Consider the following 18,567-nt stretch of genomic DNA (forward strand, 5'->3'; position numbering starts at 1 on the left):
TCCCAGTGCCCCCAATGCAGCTCCCAGTGCCTCCTAGTGCCTCCCAGTCCCTCCCAGTGCCCCCAGTGCAGCTCCCAGTGCCCCCAATGCAGCTCCCAGTGCCCACCAGTGTGTTCCCAGTGCCTCCCAGTGCCCCCAGTGCAGCTCCCAGTGCTCCCACACACAGCTCCCAGTCCCCCCCAGTGCCTCCCAGTCACTCCCAGGCTCCCCCAGTGCCTCCCAGTGCCCCCAATGCAGCTCCCAGTGCCCCCAGTGCAGCTCCCAGTGCCCCCCCCAGTGCCTCCCAGTCCCCCGCCAGTGCCTCCCACACAGCTCCCAGTCCCTCCCAGTCCCTCCCAGTGCTCCCAGTGCCCCCAGTGCCGGGCTCACTGGGCTCAGTCGGGGCCGACGGGCTCCACCACGACGCCGGGTTTGTCCCGCGCCGACCCCTTGGTCGCCAGCCCCAGCGCCTTCTCCTGCGCACGGGGACGCTCGCACGGGGCCTCGCACGGGGACCCTCGCACGGGGACCCTCGCACGGGGACGCTCGCACGGGGACACTCGCACGGGGACCCTCGCACGGGGACACTCGCATGGGGCCTCACACGGGGACCCTCGCACGGGGACTCTTGCACGGGGACCCTCACACGGGGCCTCGCACAAGGACGCTTGCATGGGGACACTCGCACGGGGACCCTTGCACAGGGACACTCGCACGGGGACCCTCGCACGGGGCCTCGCACAGGGACGCTCGCACGGGGACCCTTGCACAGGGACCCTCACACAGGGACACTCGCACGGGGACACTCGCACGGGAACTCTTGCACGGGGACCCTCGCATGGGGACACTCGCACAGGGACCCTTGCACAGGGACACTCACACGGGGACACTCGCACGGGGACCCTCGCACGGGGCCTCGTACGGGGACACTCGCATGGGGACCCTCGCACGAGGATCCTTGCACGGGGACCCTCGCATGGGGACACTCCCACGGGGACCCTCACACAGGGACACTTGCACGAGGACACTCACACGGGGACCCTCGCACGGGGACGCTCGCACGGGGACCCTCGCATGGGGACACTTGCACGAGGACACTCGCACGGGGACCCTCACACGGGGACACTCGCACAGGGACCCTTGCACAGGGACCCTTGCACAGGGACACTCGCACGGGGACCCTCGCACGGGGACCCTCGCACGGGGCCTCGTACGGGGACACTCGCACGAGGATCCTCGTACGGGGACCCTCGCACAGGGACACTCGCACGAGGACACTCGCACGGGGACCCTCGCACGGGGACGCTCGCACGGGGACCCTCGCACGACGCATGGGAGCTCCACGGGGACTGGGGTCCCGTGGGTGTCAGGAGGTCCCATGGGTGCTGAGGGGGTCCCATGGGTGCTGGGGGGTCGCATGGGTTCACCATGGGTGCTGGGGGTGCCTGTGGGGGGGTCCCGTGGGTGCTGGGGGGTCCTGTGGGTACCCTATGGGTGCTGGAGGTGCCTGTGGGTGCTGGGGGGGTCCTGTGGGTGCCCCGTGGGTGCTGGGGGTTCCCTATGGGTGCTGGGGGTCCTGTGGGTGCCCCACGGGTGCCAGGGGGGTGCCCGTGACTTCCCTATGGGTGCCGGGGATGCTCCGGGGGTGCTGGGGGTTCACCCCATGGGTGCCGGGGGTCCCTATGGGTGCTCCACGGGTGTTGGGGGGGGTCCTGTGGGTGCCCCACGGGTGCTGGGGGGGGGGGTCCTGTGGGTGCCCCACGGGTGCCGGGGGTCCCTATGGGTGCTCCACGGGTGCTGGGGGGGGGGGTCCTGTGGGTGTCCCATGGGTGCCGGGGGGGTGCCCGTGGCTTCTCTATGGGTGCCGGGGATGCTCCGTGGGTGTCCCATGGGTGCCGGGGGTCCCTGTGGGTGCTCCACGGGTGTTGGGGGGGGGTCCTGTGGGTGCCCCATGGGTGCTGGGCGTCCCTATGGGTGCTCCACGGGTGCTGGGGGGGGGGTCCTGTGGGTGCCCCACGGGTGCCGGGGGTCCCTATGGGTGCTCCACGGGTGCTGGGGGGGGGTCCTGTGGGTGCCCCACGGGTGCTGGGCGTCCCTATGGGTGCTCCACGGGTGCTGGTGGGGGTCCTGTGGGTGCCCCATGGGTGCCGGGGGGGTGCCTGTGGCTTCTCTATGGGTGCCGGGGATGCTCCGTGGGTGCCCCATGGGTGCCGGGGGTCCCTATGGGTGCTCCACGGGTGCTGGGGGGGGTCCTGTGGGTGCCCCACAGGTGCCAGGGGGGTGCCCATGGCTTCCCTACGGGTGCCAGGGATGCTCCGGGGGTGCTGGGGGTTCACCCCACGGGTGCCGGGGGTCCCTATGGGTGCTCCACGGGTGTTGGGGGGGGGGTCCTGTGGGTGCCCCACGGGTGCCGGGGGTCCCTATGGGTGCTCCACGGGTGCTGGGGGGGGTCCTGTGGGTGCCCCACGGGTGCCGGGGGGGTGCCCGTAGCTTCCCTACGGGTGCCGGGGATGCTCCGTGGGTGTCCCACGGGTGCCGGGGGTCCCTGTGGGTGCTCCACGGGTGCTGGGGGGGGGTCCTGTGGGTGCCCCACGGGTGCCCCACGGGTGCCGGGGGGGGCTCACCTCGACGAGCGTGTGCCAGTGCTCGATGGGCTTGCGGGGGTTGGCCAGCATCTGCGCCCAGTGCTCCCGGCCCGGGCCCTCGGCGTCGCTGCCCACGCGGCAGAGCCCGATCACCTCGTTGTGCCCGATGCTGGGGACAGCGACAGCCCTGGCACCCAGCCCCGCCCCACCCGCGGCACCCAGCCCCGCCCCACCCCACCCCACGGCACCCAGCCCCGCCCCACCCGTGGCACCCAGCCCCGCCCCGCGGCACCCAGCCCCGCCCCACGGCACCCAGTCCCCCGACCCCACGGCACCCAGCCCCGCCCCGCGGCACTCAGCCCCGCCCCACCCGCGGCACCCAGCCCCGCCCCACGGCACCCAGCCACGCCCCACCCGTGCCACCCAGCCCCGCCCCACGGCACCCAGCCCCGCCCCACGGCACCCAGCCCCGCCCCACCCGCGGCACCCAGCCCCACTCCTGGGCACCCAGCCCCGCCCCACGGCACCCAGCCCCGCCCCGCGGCACTCAGCCCCGCCCCACCCGCGGCACCCAGCCCCGCCCCACGGCACCCAGCCCCGCCCCACCCACGGCACCCAGCCCCACCCGCGGCACCCAGCCCCGCCCCGCCCCACGGCACCCAGCCCCACTCCAGGGCACCCAACCCCACTCGTGGCACCCAGCCCCCACCCTACCCCGCGGCACCCAGCCCCACCCGTGGCACGCAGCCCCCCCACCCCAGGGCACCCAGCCCCACTCGTGGAACCCAGCCCTGACCCCACCCCACGGCACCCAGCCCCACTCGTGGCACCCAGCCCCACCCCACCCCACGGCACCCAGCCCCCACCCACCCCGCGGCACCCAGCCCCGCCCCAGGGCACCCAGCCCCACCCGTGGCACGCAGCCCCCCCACCCCACGGCACCCAGCCCCACCCCACGGCACCCAGTCCCCCGACCCCACGGCACCCAGCCCCCCCCCACCCCGCGGCACCCACCCCCCCACCCCCTGCCCCCCACCCCCACCCCAGGGCACCCAACCCCACCCCGGGGCCGGGGCCACCCCGCCCCACGACCCCCGCGGCGGGGACCCAGGCGTGCGGGGACCCCCAGTGCCCCCCCCGCCCCCCCCAAGGGCACCCAGGTGGGGGGGGGGGCACCCCCACCCGGGACCCCGGCCCCCCGACTCCCCCGTCCCCACCCCCACCGGCAACGCCGGCCCCGCCCCCCCCGCAGCCCCCCCCCCCGTGTGTCCCCATCCCCCCTGTCCGTGTGTCCCCGACCCCCCATGTCCGTGTGTCCCCCCCGTCTGTCTGTCCCCCCATCCCCCCCCGTCCGTGTGTCCCCCCGACATCCCACGTCCGTGTCCCCTGTCCCCCACATCCCTGTGTCCCCTTTTCCCCCACGTCCACGTTCCCCCCGTCCGTCCGTCTGTCCCCGTCCCCCCTATGTCCGTCTGTCCCCTGTCCCCTTAAATCCATGTTCCCCCCCCACGTCCGTGTCCCCCATCCCCCCACGTCCCTGTGTGTCCCCACCATGTCCATGTGTCCCCCCCAACCCCCCACATCCGTGTGTGCCCCCCCCATCCGTCTGTCCCCCTGTCCCCCCGTCCGTCTGTCCCCTGTCCCCTCACGTCCGTGTTCCCCTCCCACGTCCGTATGTCCCCCAACCCCCCACGTCCACGTTCCCCACATCCCTCCCCGTCCATCTGTCCCCCCGTCCCTCCATCCCCCCTATGTCCGTCTGTCCCCCCGTCCCCCCCACATTCGTGTCCCCCGTCCCCCCACATCCGTGTGTCCCCCCAACCCCCTACGTCCACGTTCCCCTGTCCGTCCGTCCGTCCCCCCGTCCCTCCCCATCCATCTGTCTGTCCCCCCATCCCCCCTATGTCCGTCTGTCCCCCGTCCCCCCACGTCCATGTGTCCCCCGTCCCCCCCACATCCACGTTCCCCCTGTCCGTCCCCCCGTCCGTCTGTCTGTCCATCCGTCCCCCCGTCCCCCCTATGTCCGTCTGTCCCCCCGTCCCCCCCCACATCCATGTGTCCCCTGTCCCCCCACGTCCGTGTGTCCCCCCAACCCCCCACGTCCATGTTCCCCCCGTCTGTCTGTCCGTCCCCCCGTCCTTCCCCATCTGTCCGTCTCTCTGTCCCTCCCCGTCCATCCGTCTGTCCCCCCATCCCCCCTATGTCCGTCTGTCCCCCTGTCCCCCCACGTCCATGTGTCCCCCCATCCCCTCCACATCCACGTTCCCCCCGTCTGTCCGTCCGTCTCCCCGTCCCCCCTATGTCCGTCTGTCCCCCCTTCCCCCCCACATCCGTGTGTCCCCCGTCCCCCCACATCCATGTGTCCCCCCATCCCCCCCACGTCCACGTTCCCCCCGTCCGTCTGTCCGTCCCCCCGTCCCCCCTATGTCCGTCTGTCCCCCCGTCCCCCCCACATCCATGTGTCCCCCGTCCCCCCACGTCCGTGTGTCCCCCCATCCCCCCCACGTCCACGTTCCCCCCGTCCCTCCCCCCGTCTGTCTGTCTGTCCGTCTGTCCCCCCGTCCCCCCTATGTCCGTCTGTCCCCCCGTCCCCCCCACATCCATGTGTCCCCCGTCCCCCCACGTCCATGTGTCCCCCCATCCCCTCCACATCCACGTTCCCCCCGTCCCCCCCCGTCCGTCCGCCCGTCCCCCCGTCCCTGTCCGTCCGTCCGTCCGTCCGCGGGGCGCCCCGCTCACCAGTCGTAGTCGACGACGGCGATGGTGAGGCTGACGTGGTGCACGCTCTCGTGGGGGACGTCGAACACCAGCGCCTCGTTGTAGCTGGGGTTCAGGGTGTTCTTCTTGATGGACGTCTTGCGCTTCTTCAGCCGCCGGCCCTCCGCCATCAGCGAGGCCTTCACGTAGGGGTCTGGGGGCACGGCCCCATGGCACCCCGCCCCACGGCACCCCACGCCCGCCCCACGGCCGCCCCACGGCCGCCCCGCGCCCACCCCACGGCCACCCCGCAGAGCCCCGTGGCGTCCCCGCCGCACCTTGGGGCCAGCGCGCGGAGCCCCCGAGGTCGTTCTGTGGTGCCCCACAGAGCCCCACGGCACCCCACAGCACCCCACAGAGCCCCACGGCACCCCACAGAGCCCCATGGCACCCCACGGCCGCCCCACGCCCGCCCCGCGCCCGCCCCACGGCCGCCCCGCAGAGCCCCGTGGCATCCCCGCGGCACCTTGGGGCCAGCGCGCGGAGCCCCCGAGGTCGTTCTGTGGTGCCCCGCAGAGCCCCACAGCACCCCACAGAGCCCCATGGCACCCCACACCTGCCCCACGGCTGCCCCACGGCCACCCCGTGGCCGCCCCGCAGAGCCCCGTGGCCAACCCACAGAGCCCCACGGCACCCCACAGCACCCTGTGGCCAACCCACAGAGCCCCATAGCACCCCACAGCACCCCATGGCCAACCCACAGAGCCCCACGGCAGCCCACACCTGCCCCACACCTGCCCCACGGCTGCCCCAGGCCTGCCCCACGGCCGCCCCGCAGAGCCCCGTGGCGTCCCCGCCGCACCTTGGGGCCAGCGCGCGGAGCCCCCGAGGTCGTTCTGTGGTGCCCCACAGAGCCCCACGGCACCCCACAGAGCCCCACGGCACCCCATGGCCAACCCACAGAGCCCCACGGCACCCCACACCTGCCCCACGGCCGCCCCACGGCCGCCCCACAGAGCCCCGTGGCGTCCCCGCGGCACCTTGGGGCCAGTGCGCGGAGCCCCCGACGTCGTTCTGTGGTGCCCCGCAGAGCCCCACAGCACCCCACAGAGCTCCATGGCACCCCACACCTGCCCCACGGCTGCCCCACGGCCGCCCCATGGCTGCCCCGCAGAGCCTCGTGGCCAACCCACAGAGCCCCACGGCACCCCACAGCACCCTGTGGCCAACCCACAGAGCCCCATAGCACCCCACAGCACCCCATGGCCAACCCACAGAGCCCCACGGCACCCCACACCTGCCCCACGGCTGCCCCAGGCCCGCCCCACGGCCGCCCCGCAGAGCCCCGTGGCGTCCCCGCGGCACCTTGGGGCCAGCGCGCGGAGCCCCTGAGGTCGTTCTGTGGTGCCCCACAGAGCCCCACGGCACCCCATGGCCAACCCACAGAGCCCCACGGCACCCCACAGAGCCCCATGGCACCCCACACCTGCCCCACGGCCACCCCATGGCCGCCCCGTGGCCGCCCCGCAGAGCCCCGTGGCCAACCCACAGAGCCCCACGGCACCCCACAGCACCCTGTGGCCAACCCACAGAGCCCCATAGCACCCCACAGCACCCCATGGCCAACCCACAGAGCCCCACGGCACCCCACACCTGCCCCACGGCTGCCCCATGGCTGCCCCACAGAGCCCCATAGCACCCCACAGCACCCCACAGCGCCCCATGGCCAACCCACAGAGCCCCACGGCACCCCACAGAGCCCCACGGCCAACCCACAGAGCCCCATGGTGCCCCACATCCCCCCATGTCCCCTGTGTCCCCCCATATCCTTCTGTCCCCACACCCCCCATCCCCCCATGCCCCCCGTCCCCCCGTGTCCCCCCGTGTCCCCCCATCCCCCTGTGTCCCCATGTGTCCCCCTGTCCCCCCATGTCCCCCCCATGTCCCCCCATCCCCCCATCCCCCATGTCCCCCCATGTCCCCATGTGTCCCCGTGTCCCCCCATTCCCCCGTGTCCCCCCCATATCCCCCCATCCCCCCTGTCCCCATCCCTCCCATCCCCCCATGTCCCCATGTGTCCCCCTGTCCCCGTGTCCCCCCCATCCCCCCATTCCCCCCCGTCCCCCCATGTCCCCATGTCCCTGTGTCCCCCCATGTCCTTCTGTCCCCACACCCCCCATGTCCTGATGTCCCCCGTCTCCTGTGTCCCTCTGTCCCCCCCATCCCCCCATGTCCTCGAGTCCCCCCATATCCCCACCCCCCCATGTCCCCATGTCCCCTGTCCCTGTGTCCCCCCCATCCCCCCATGCCTCCCATCCCCCCATGTCCCCCTGTGTCCCCCTGTCCCCTGTGTCCCCCCCCATCCCCCCGTGTCCGCCCCATGCCCCCTAACCCCCCCTGTCCCCATCCCCCCCATCCCCCCATGCCCCCCATCCCCCCATGTCCCCCCGTCCCCCGTGTCCCTGTGTCCCCCCCATCCCCCCGTGTCCCCCTGTCCCCCCCATCCCCCCATGTCCTCGAGTCCCCCCCTGTCCCCATCCCCCCCATCCCCCCCTGTCCCCCCATGTCCCCATGTGTCCCCCTGTCCCTGTGTCCCCCTGTCCCCCCCATCCCCCCGTGTCCGCCCCATCCCCCCATCCCCCCATGTCCCCCTGTGTCCCTGTGTCCCCCCATCCCCCCGTGTCCCCCTGTCCCCCCCATCCCCCCATGTCCTCGAGTCCCCCCCTGTCCCCATCCCCCCCCGTCCCCCCATGTCCCCATGTGTCCCCCTGTCCCCGTGTCCCCCCATCCCCCCGTCCCCCCCATCCCCCCATGTCCCCCCGTGTCCCCCTGTCCCCCCATCCCCCTGTGTCCCCATGTCCCCTCATCCCCCCCCATCCCCCCATCCCCCCATGCCCCCCATCCCCCCGTGTCCCCCATCCCCCCGTGTCCCCCCCATCCCCCCCATCCCCCCATGTCCCCCCTGTGTCCCCATGTCCCCCCGTCCCCCGTGTCCCCCTGTCCCCCCCATCCCCCCGTGCCCCCCCCCGCACCCGAGAAGCCGGTGAGGTCCATGGCGCGCAGGTTGGAGGCGCGGATGACGGTGACCGTGAGGCGCCCGGCCGTGGGCAGGTAGCACAGCGAGAAGTTCACCTCCCCCAGGTCGGCCTTCTCCTGCGGGGGCGGGCAGGGGGCAGAGGTCACAGGGGGCAGAGGTCACATGGGGGCAGAGGGCACACGGGGTGGGGGCAGAGGTCACATGGGGGCAGAGGGCACACGGGGGCAGAGGTCACATGGGGGCAGAGGGCACAGGGGGCAGAGGGCACAGGGGGCAGAGGGCACACGGGGGCAGAGGTCACATGGGGGCAGAGGGCACACGGGGGCAGAGGTCACATGGGGGCAGAGGGCACACGGGGTGGGGGCAGAGGTCACATGGGGGCAGAGGGCACAGGGGGCAGAGGGCACAGGGGGCAGAGGGCACAAGGGGCAGAGGTCACAAGGGGGCAGAGGGCACAGGGGGCAGAGGTCACAAGGGGGCAGAGGGCACAGGGGGGCAGAGGGCACAAGGGGGCAGAGGTCACAAGGGGGCAGAGGTCACAGGGGGGCAGAGGGCACAGGGGGGCAGAGGGCACAAGGGGGCAGAGGGCACAGGGGGGCAGAGGGCACAAGGGGGCAGAGGTCACAAGGGGGCAGAGGTCACAGGGGGGCAGAGGGCACAAGGGGGCAGAGGGCACAGGGGGGCAGAGGGCACAAGGGGGCAGAGGGCACACGGGGGCAGAGGTGACACAGGTGGGAGCAGAGGTCATACGGGGGCAGAGGTCACACGGGGCGGGGGCAGAGGTCACAAGGGGGCAGAGGTCACACAGGGCAGGGGCAGGGGCAGGGGGCAGAGGTCACACGGGGCAGAGGTCACACAGGGCGGGGGCAGAGGTCACAAGGGGGCAGAGGTCACACAGGGCAGGGGCAAGGGCAGGAGGGGCAGAGGTCACAAGGGGCAGGGGCAGGGGGCAGAGGTCACACAGGGCGGGGCGGGTGCAGGGGGCAGAGGTCACACGGGGCGGGGGCAGAGGTCACAAGGGGGCAGAGGTCACACAGGGCGGGGCGGGGGCACAGGGTCAGAGGGCACACGGGGCGGGGGCAGGGGCACGGGGTCAGAGGTCACATGGGGCAGGGGGCGCAGGGGGCCACAGGGGCAGGGTTTGCTGGGGCCGAGGGTCACGGGGGGGGCAGGGGGCACAAGTTGGGGTCACAGGTCAAGTCAGGGGTCACAGGTCAAGTGAGAGGTCACAGGGTGGGGGTCAGGGGTCACAGGGTGAGGTCAGGGGAACACATTGGGGTCACAGGTCAAGTCAGGGGTCACAGGGTGAGGTCAGGGGAACACATTGGGGTCACAGGTCAAGTCAGGGGTCACAGGGTGGAGGTCAGGGGTCACAAGCAGGTTGGGGGCAGAAGGTGGGGTCACAGGTCAAGTCGGAGGTCAGAGGGTGGAGGTCAGGGGTCACAGGATGGGGTCAGGGGACACAAGGTGGGGTCACCAGTCAAGTCAGGGGTCACAGTGTGGGGTCAGGGGGTCACAGGTCAAGTTAGGGGTCACAGGGTGGAGGTTAGGGGTCACGGGGTGAGGTCGGGGGCACAAGGTGGGGTCACAGGTCAAGTCAGGGGTCACAGGTCAAGTGAGAGGTCACAGGGTGGGGGTCAAGGGTCACAGGGTGAGGTCAGGGGAACAAGTTGGGGTCACAGGTCAAGTCAGGGGTCACAGGGTGGAGGTCAGGGGTCACAGGAGGGTTGGGGGCAGAAGGTGGGGTCACAGGTCAAGTCAGGGGTCACAGGGTGGAGGTTAGGGGTCACGGGGTGGGGTCAGGGGGCACAAGTTGGGGTCACAGGTCAAGTCAGAGGTCACAGAGTGGGGGTCAGGGGTCACGGGGTGGCCTCAGGGGGTCAGAGGTTAGGGTCACAGGGCAGGTCAGAGGTCACAGGGAGGGGTCGGGGGGTCACAGGGCGGGGTCAGAGGGCACCAGGGGCAGGGGCCACCAGAGGGGACACAAGGTCAGGGGTCAGGGCGGGTCACAGGGCGCAGGGGGTCAGGGGTCGCGGGGGTCAGGGGTCGCGAGGGTCAGGGGTCGCGAGGGTCAGGGGTCGCGGGGGAGGCCCGACTCCAGGGGGGAGGGGGCCGAGCCCCCCCGGCGCCGCCGTGACGACCGCGCCGCGAAAGCAGCCGGCACCCAGAGAGCGGCTCCAGCGGCACCCGGAGCTGCACCCGCCCTGCACCCTGCACCCACCCCTGCACCCTGCACCCACCCCTGCACCCGCCCTGCACCCAGAGCTGCAAACGCCTCTGCAAATCGTGCAGCTGCAAATCATGCACCTACACCTGCAAATGCCTCTGCAAATGCAGCTGCACCCAGCGCTGCACCCAGATCTGCAAATGCCTCTGCGAATCATCCAGCTGCAAATAATGCACCTGCACCTGCAAATGCCTCTGCAAATGCCGCTGCACCCAGATCTGCAAATGCCTCTGCAAATCGTGCAGCTGCAAATCATGCACCTACAACTGCAAATGCCTCTGCAAATGCAGCTGCAACCAGCGCTGCAAATGCACCTGCAAATGCACCTGCAAATGCCTCTGCACCCAGCGCTGCACCCAGTGCAGCAAATGCCGCTGCAAATCATGCAGCTGCAAATAATGCACCTGCACCTGCAAATGCCGCTGCACCCAGATCTGCAAATGCCTCTGCAAATAATGCCTCTGCAAATGCAGCTGCAACTGCAAATGCCGCTGCACCCAAAGCTGCACCCAAAGCTGCACCCAGTGCTGCAACTGCCTCTGCAAACAATGCAGCTGCAAATGCCTCTGCAAATGCACCTGCACCCCCACCTGCACCCAGCGCTGCAACTGCCTCTGCAAATTGTGCAGCTGCAAACAATGCACCTGCAAATGACTCTGCAAATGCAGCTGCAACCAGCACTGCAAATGCACCTGCACCTGCACCTGCCTCTGCAAATGCCTCTGCACCTGCAAATACCTCTGCACCCAGCGCTGCAAATGCCTCTGCAAATCGTGCAGCTGCAAATCATGCACCTGCACCTGCAAATGCCTCTGCAAATGCACCTGCAACTGCAAATGCCTCTGCAAATGCAGCTGCACCCAGCGCTGCACCCAGATCTGCAAATGCCTCTGCAAATGCACCTGCACCCAGATCTGCAAATGCCTCTGCAACTCGTGCAGCTGCAAATAATGCACCTGCACCTGCCTCTGCAAATGCAGCTGCACCTGCAAATACATCTGCACCCAGCGCTGTACCCAGCGCTGCAAATGCCTCTGCAAATCATGCAGCTGCAAACAATGCACCTGCACCTGCAAATGCCTCTGCAAATGCCTCTGCACCCAGATCTGCAAATGCCTCTGCAAATCATGCAGCTGCAAATCATGCACCTGCACCTGCAAATGCCTCTGCAAATGCAGCTGCACCCAGCGCTGCACCCAGATCTGCAAATGCCTCTGCAAATGCACCTGCCCCTGCCCCTGCCTCTGCAAATGCAGCTGCAACTGCAAATGCAGCTGCACCCAGCGCTATACCCAGATCTGCAAATGCCTCTGCAAACCGTGCAGCTGCAAACAATGCACCTGCACCTGCAAATGCCTCTGCAACTGATGCTGCAACCAGATCTGCAAACGGATCTGCAAACCGTGCACCTGCACCCAGCGCTGCAACTGCCTCTGCAAATGCCCCTGCCCCTGCCTCTGCAAACAATGCACCCGCACCCAGCACAGCACCCCCCCCCTCCCCGCATCCCCCCCCCCATCCCCCCCCCCGCCGTTGCCCTCACCCCGCTGCCCTCCAGGATGTCCCTGCAGATGGGGACCTCGCCGCCCCTCTCGGCCACCTCCAGCAGATCGTCCAGCACCACCTGCCCGATGAGGTCGTGGCGCGAGAAGCGGTCGAAGTCGTAGACGCTGAAATGCAGGCGGCGGGCGGGCAGCTCGGCGAAGGGCACCCCGAAACTGAAGGTCTCCTCGAAGACGGGGTTCAGGGTCTTGCGGCGGACCTTGGTCTGGAATTTCTTCTTGCGGTCGGGCAGGAGGTAGATCTTGACGTAGGGGTCGGAAAAGCCGTTGGCGTCTTTGGGGGGCAGATCCAGGGCCCGCAGGACCCGCACCACCAGCTGCTGCGAGCCGTAGGCGTAGCGCAAAGCCACGCTCAGGCGGCCGCAGGGGTGGGGAGGGGGGTGGGGGAGGGGGTGGGGGGGGGGGAGGACCCCCCCCTCCCCCCGTTATCCCCCCTCCGTCGTTCCCCGCCGTTCCCCGGCTTCCTCCGAAAGCGGCCGGGGCGTAGAGCTCGGGTTGGATCTGGCCCAGGTTGCAGGGGTTCTGCTCCGGTTTGTCCTCCGGGGAGGGGGGGGGCAGAGGGGGGGGCTGGGGGGAGATGGGGGGGGGGGGGGAGGTTGAGGGGTGGGGGGAGCCCCACAAGGGACACCCCCACCCCCCCCTCCCCTCCACGGTAGGGGGGGGGGGGGCGTTTGTGCACCCGGCAGCCCCCCAAGGGGGAGGGAGGGGGGGGGGGATTGGGCCCCCCCCCCCCCCCGTAATGGTGGTGGGGATGTGGGGGGCGCTTGTGGGCCCCCCCCTGCACCATGCGCATGGGGACATGGGGGGCACCTGCGTCCCCCTCACATGCATATGGGGACATGGGGGGGGGGGTCATGTGCACCCCCACGCAGGGGGACATGGGGGGCACTTGTGTGTCCCCCCCCCCCACATGGGGACATGGGGGGCACTTGTGCCCCCCCCATGCACATGGGGACATGGGGGGCACCTGTGTCGTCCCCCCCATGCACATGGGGACATGGGGGGGCACCTGTATCCCCCCCCCCATGCACATGGGGACATGGGGGGGTCACGTGCACCCCCACACAGGGGGACATGGGGGGCACCTGTGCCCCCCCCCATGCACATGGGGACATGGGGGGGGGTCATGTGCACCCCCATGCAAAGGGACGTGGGGACATGGGGGGCACTTGTGTGTCCCCCCCCCCACATGGGGACATGGGGGGCACTTGTGCCCCCCCATGCGCATGGGGACATGGGGGGCACCTGTGTCGTCCCCCCCCATGCACATGGGGACATGGGGGGGGGTCACGTGCACCCCCACACAGGGGGACACGGGGACATGGGGGGCACTTGTGTCCCCCCCCCCCCCATGGGGACATGGGGGGCACTTGTGCCCCCCCCCCCATGCACATGGGGACATGGGGGGGGGGTCATGTGCACCCCCATGCAAAGGGACGTGGGGACATGGGGGGCACTTGTGGCCCCCCCCCCCCCCCCATGGGGACATGGGGGGTACTTGTGCCCCCCCCATGCACATGGGGACATGGGGGGGGGTCATGTGCACCCCCACGCAGGGGGACACGGGAACGTGGGGGGCACTTGTGGCCCCCCCCCCCAGGCACATGGGGACATGGGGGGCACCTGTGTGTCCCCCCCCCATGCACATGGGGACATGGGGGGGGTCACGTGCACCCCCACACAGGGGGACATGGGGACATGGGGGGCACTTGTGCCCCCCCCCCACATGGGACATGGGGGGGGGGGGGGGGGGGTCATGTGCACCCCCACACATGGGGACATGGGGACGTGGGGGACACTTGTGCCCCCCCCCATGCACATGGGGACATGGGGGGGTCATGTGCCCCCCCCCACGCATGGGGACAGGGACACTCGTGCCCCCCCCGCGCGCTGGGCAGCACCCGTCCCCACACTGTCCCTGTCCCATGCGGACCCCACCCCTCTGCCCCCCCGCCCCCCCCCGTCCCCGTGTCCCCGTGTCCCCCCCCTCCCCATCCCCACGCCATCCATGTCCCCACGTCACCCCCATCCCGTGCCCCCCCGTCCCTGTCCCCGTGCCCCCCATGTCCCCATGTCCCCCCCATCCCCATGCACCCCCTGTCCCCCCCATGTCCCTGTGCCCCCCCATCCCCATGTCCCCTCCTGTCCCCATGTCCCCCCATGTCCCTGTCCCCCCCATCCCCATGCCCCCCCGTCCCCCCATGCCCTCCTTGTCCCCATACCCCCCCATCCCATGTCCCCTCCTGTCCCCATGTCACCCCCATCCCCATGCCCCCCATGTCCCCTGTGCCCCCCATGTCCCCCTGTCCCTCCCTGCCCCCCCATGCCCTCCTTGTCCCCATGCCCCCCCGTCCCCATGTCCCCCCCATCCCCTGTCCCCCCGTGTCCCCCCCTGTCCCCCCCATGTCCCCTGTCCCCCCTATGTCCCCCCCATCCCCTGTCCCCCCATGTCCCCCCTGTCCCCCCATGTCCCCCCCATGTCCCCTGTCCCCCCATGCCTCTTTGTCCCCATGTCCCCCCTATGTCCCCCCCATGTCCCCTGTCCCCCATGCCCTCTTTGTCCCCATGTCCCCCCTATGTCCCCCCCCATCCCTATGTCCCCCGTTGCCCCCATCCCCCCCATGTCCCCTGTCCCTCCCTGCCCCCCCCATGCCCTCCTTGTCCCCATGCCCCCCCGTCCCCATGTCCCCCCCCATCCCCTGTCCCCCCCATGTCCCCCCCTGTCCCCCACATGTCCCCCCCTGTCTCCTGTCCCCCCCATGTTCCCTGTCCCCCCATGCTCTCTTTGTCCCCATGTCCCCCCATGTCCTCCCCATCCCCATGTCCCCCCGTTGCCCCCATCCCCCCCCATGTCCCCCCCCGTCCCCCCCTGTCCCCCCATGCCCTCTTTGTCCCCATGTCCCCCCCCGTCCCCTGTCCCCCCCTGTCCCCCCATGCCCTCTTTGTCCCATGTCCCCCCATGTCCTCCCCATCCCCATGTCCCCCCGTTCCCCCATCCCCTGTCCCCCCATGTCCCCTGTCCCCCATGCCCTCTTTGTCCCCATGTCCCCATGTCCCCTGTCCCCCATGTCCCCCCTGTGCCCCCATCCCCCCCCCATGTCCCCCCCCGTCCCTGTCCCCCCCTGTGCCCCCCGTCCCCCCTTGCTCTCTTTGTCCCCATGTCCCCCCATGTCCTCCCCATCCCCATGTCCCCCGTTGCCCCCGTCCCCCCCATGTCCCCCCCCGTCCCCCTGTCCCCCCCTGTCCCCCCATGCCCTCTTTGTCCCCATGTCCCCCCCATGTCCTCCCCATCCCCATGTCCCCCCGTTGCCCCCATCCCCTGTCCCCCATGTCCCCCCCATGTCCCCTGTCCCCCCATGCCCTCTTTGTCCCCATGTCCCCCCCCGTCCCCCTGTCCCCCCCTGTCCCCCCATGCCCTCTTTGTCCCATGTCCCCCCCATGTCCCCCCCCGTCCCCCTGTCCCCCCCTGTCCCCCATGCCCTCTTTGTCCCCATGTCCCCCCCATGTCCCCCCCGTCCCCCTGTCCCCCCCTGTCCCCCATGCCCTCTTTGTCCCCATGTCCCCCCATGTCCTCCCCAATCCCCATGTCCCCCCGTTCCCCCATCCCCTGTCCCCCCATGTCCCCTGTCCCCCCATGCCCTCTTTGTCCCCATGTCCCCCCCCATGTCCCCCCCCATGTCCCCTGTCCCCCCCGTCCCCCCCCGTCCCTACCTGCTGCCCAGGCTGCCCACGTGCTGCTGGGAGGGGGCGCTGGGCAGGGTCCCCGTCCCCGTCGCGTCCCCCCCAGCTCATGGAGACCCTGGGGGGGCACCTGGGGGGGCCCCTGGCCCGGGGGGGGCCCGAGCGCCCGCCCCCCCCCCTCGGGACAGGGCCCCATGTCCAGGTAGCAGCGTTCGGGGGGGGGTTCTGGCCCCGAATCCCCTCGCTCGGGCAGGGGGTCCCCGAAAGCCCCCCCCCCCATTTGGGGGGTTCTTTGCGGGGGGCGGCCCCCGGCCCCCCCTTATGGCGCCAGGGGACCCAGCAGAGCTTCCAGGAGACGAAGAGGGAGACCCCCAGCAGCACGATGCCGCAGAAGGTGACGATGACCGACAGCAGGCTGACCGACACCTCTGGGGGACAGCGGCTGGCACCGGGGGGGACCCCACACCGGGGGGGGGGGGGGGGGGGCCCGAAACCGGGGAGGGGGGGCCCCGACACCGGGGGGGGCGAGGGGAACCTCGGGGAGGGGGGGAAACCTGGGAGGGAGGGGGCTAAAACCCACCCGAGGGGTCCCAAAACCCGCCTGGGGTCCCCGTCACCCTCCTGGGGTCCCACCATGTTCTTGGGGTCCCCAAAACCCTCCTGGGGTCCCCAAAAGCCACCGAGGGGACCAGCACCCTCCTGGGGTCCCCATCACCCTCCTGGGGGGTCCCCAAAACCCACCCGAGGGGCCCAGCACCCTCCTGGGGTCCCTGTCACCCTCCTGGGGTCCCCAAAAGCCACCCGAGGGGCCCCCAAAAGCCACCCAAGGGGCCCAGCACCCTCCTGGGGTCGCCCCCTTGGTGTCCCCAACCCTGGGGGTCCCATCTCTGGGGGGGTCTCCATCCCTGGGGGGGGTCCCATCCCTTGGGGGGTCCCATCCCTTGGTGTCCCCATCCCTTGGTGTCCCCAACCCTGGGGGGGGGTCCCATCCCTTGGTGTGCCCATCCCTTGGGGGTGTCCCCAACCCTGGGGGGTCCCATCTCTGGGGGGGGTCCCCATCCCCTGGGGGGGGGGTCCCATCCCTTGGTGTCCCCATCCCTTGGTGTCCCCACCCTGGGGGTCCCATCTCTGGGGGGGTCCCCATCCCCTGGGGGGGGGGTCCCATCCCTTGGGGGGTCCCATCCCTTGGTGTCCCCAACCCTGGGGGGTCCCATCTCTGGGGGGTCCCATCCCCGGGGGGTCCCATCCCTTGGTGTCCCCATCCCTTGGTGTCCCCAACCCTGGGGGTCCCATCTCTGGGGGGGTCCCCATCTCCTGGGGGGGGGGGTCCCATCCCTTGGGGCTGTCCCCAACCGTGGGGGGTCCCATCCCCTGGGGGGGGGGGTCCCATCCCTTGGTGTCCCCATCCCTTGGTGTCCCCAACCCTGGGGGTCCCATCTCTGGGGGGGTCCCATCCCCGGGGGGGGGGTGTCCCATCCCTTGGTGTCCCCATCCCTTGGGGGTGTCCCCAACCCTGGGGGGTCCCCATCCCCTGGGGGGGGGTCCCATCCCTTGGGGGTGTCCCCAGCCCCGGGGGGTCCCATCCCTGGGGGGGGGGGTCCCATCCCTTGGTGTCCCCATCCCTTGGTGTCCCCAACCCCGTGGGGTCCCATCCCTTTGGGGGTGCGCCCCCACCCCTGAGAGGGGGGGGGGGTCCCATCCCAGTTGGGGGGGGTGTGGGGTGTGTGGGGGGGGGGTGTGCGCGTCCCGCGCCCCCCACCCCGGTGCTGACCGGCGTCGGAGGGCCGGGGGTGGCCGCGGTGGCGCAGGAGGTCGGTGAACTCGAGGCACTTGGGGTGGGGGGGGCGGGCGCGGGGGGCGAAGCAGAGCTCCTGCACCAGGCGCAGGGCGCCGCGGCACACGTCCTCCTCGTAGTCCCCCGACATGGCCGCCTGCGCGTGCACAGGCCCTCGCACGCCCGCCTCGCACGCCCGCCTCGCGCGCCCGGCACGCGCGACCGCCGCGCATCGAGCGCCCGGCACGCGCGGGGACGGGGGGCGGCGAGGGGACGGGGGGTCGGGGGTGGGGGTGTGAGCGTGCAAGGGGTTGAGCGTGCAAGGGGTTGTGAGTGTGCAGGGGTCGTGAGTGTGCAGGGTTGTGAGTGTGCGAGGGGTTGAGCGTGCGAGGGGTTGAGGGCGCAGGGGGTTGTGAGTGTGCGCGGGGTTGAGTGTGCGTGGGGTTGTGAGTGTGCGTGGGGTTGGGTGTGTGGGGGGTTGTGAGTGTGCGAGGGGTCGTGAGCGTGCACGGGGTTGAGTGTGCGAGGGGTTGTGAGTGTGCGAGGGGTTGAGTGTGCACAGGGTTGTGAGTGTGCACGGGGTTGAGTGTGCGAGGGGTGGAGTGTGCGAGGGGTTGAGTGTGTGCGTGGTTGTGAGTGTGCGTGGGGTTGTGAGTGTGCGTGGGGTTGAGTGTGTGGGGGGTTGTGAGTGTGCGAGGGGTCGTGAGCGTGCACGGGGTTGAGTGTGCGAGGGGTTGAGCGTGCGAGGGGTTGAGTGTGTGCGTGGTTGTGAGTGTGCGTGGGGTTGTGAGTGTGCGTGGGGTCGTGAGTGTGCGTGGGGTTGGGTGTGTGGGGAGTTGTGAGTGTGCGAGGGGTCGTGAGCGTGCACGGGGTTGAGTGTGCGAGGGGTTGTGAGTGTGCGAGGGGTTGAGTGTGCATGGGGTTGTGAGTGTGCACGGGTTGAGTGTGCGAGGGGTCATGAGTGTGTGCAGAGTTGTGAGTGTGCGCGGGTTGAGCGTGTGCGTGGTTGTGAGTGTGCGAGGGGT

The 18,567-nt window shown here is 71.0% G+C and overlaps 1 protein-coding gene across 1 annotated transcript; it reads right to left on the reverse strand.

The window, feature by feature from the left end:
• Nucleotides 1–2,474: 2,474 nt before the first annotated feature.
• On the reverse strand, nt 2,475–17,693 carry LOC142403368 (synaptotagmin-3-like). The gene is given in 7 exon segments (XM_075489602.1): nt 2,475–2,733; nt 5,304–5,475; nt 8,294–8,414; nt 12,069–12,453; nt 15,819–16,041; nt 16,044–16,194; nt 17,544–17,693. Coding segments are annotated over 7 exon segments (1,461 nt in total).
• Between the last annotated feature and the right edge of the window lie 874 nt (nt 17,694–18,567).

Source organism: Mycteria americana, unplaced genomic scaffold (genome assembly GCF_035582795.1).
Source record: "Mycteria americana isolate JAX WOST 10 ecotype Jacksonville Zoo and Gardens unplaced genomic scaffold, USCA_MyAme_1.0 Scaffold_217, whole genome shotgun sequence".
NCBI lineage: Eukaryota > Metazoa > Chordata > Aves > Ciconiiformes > Ciconiidae > Mycteria > Mycteria americana.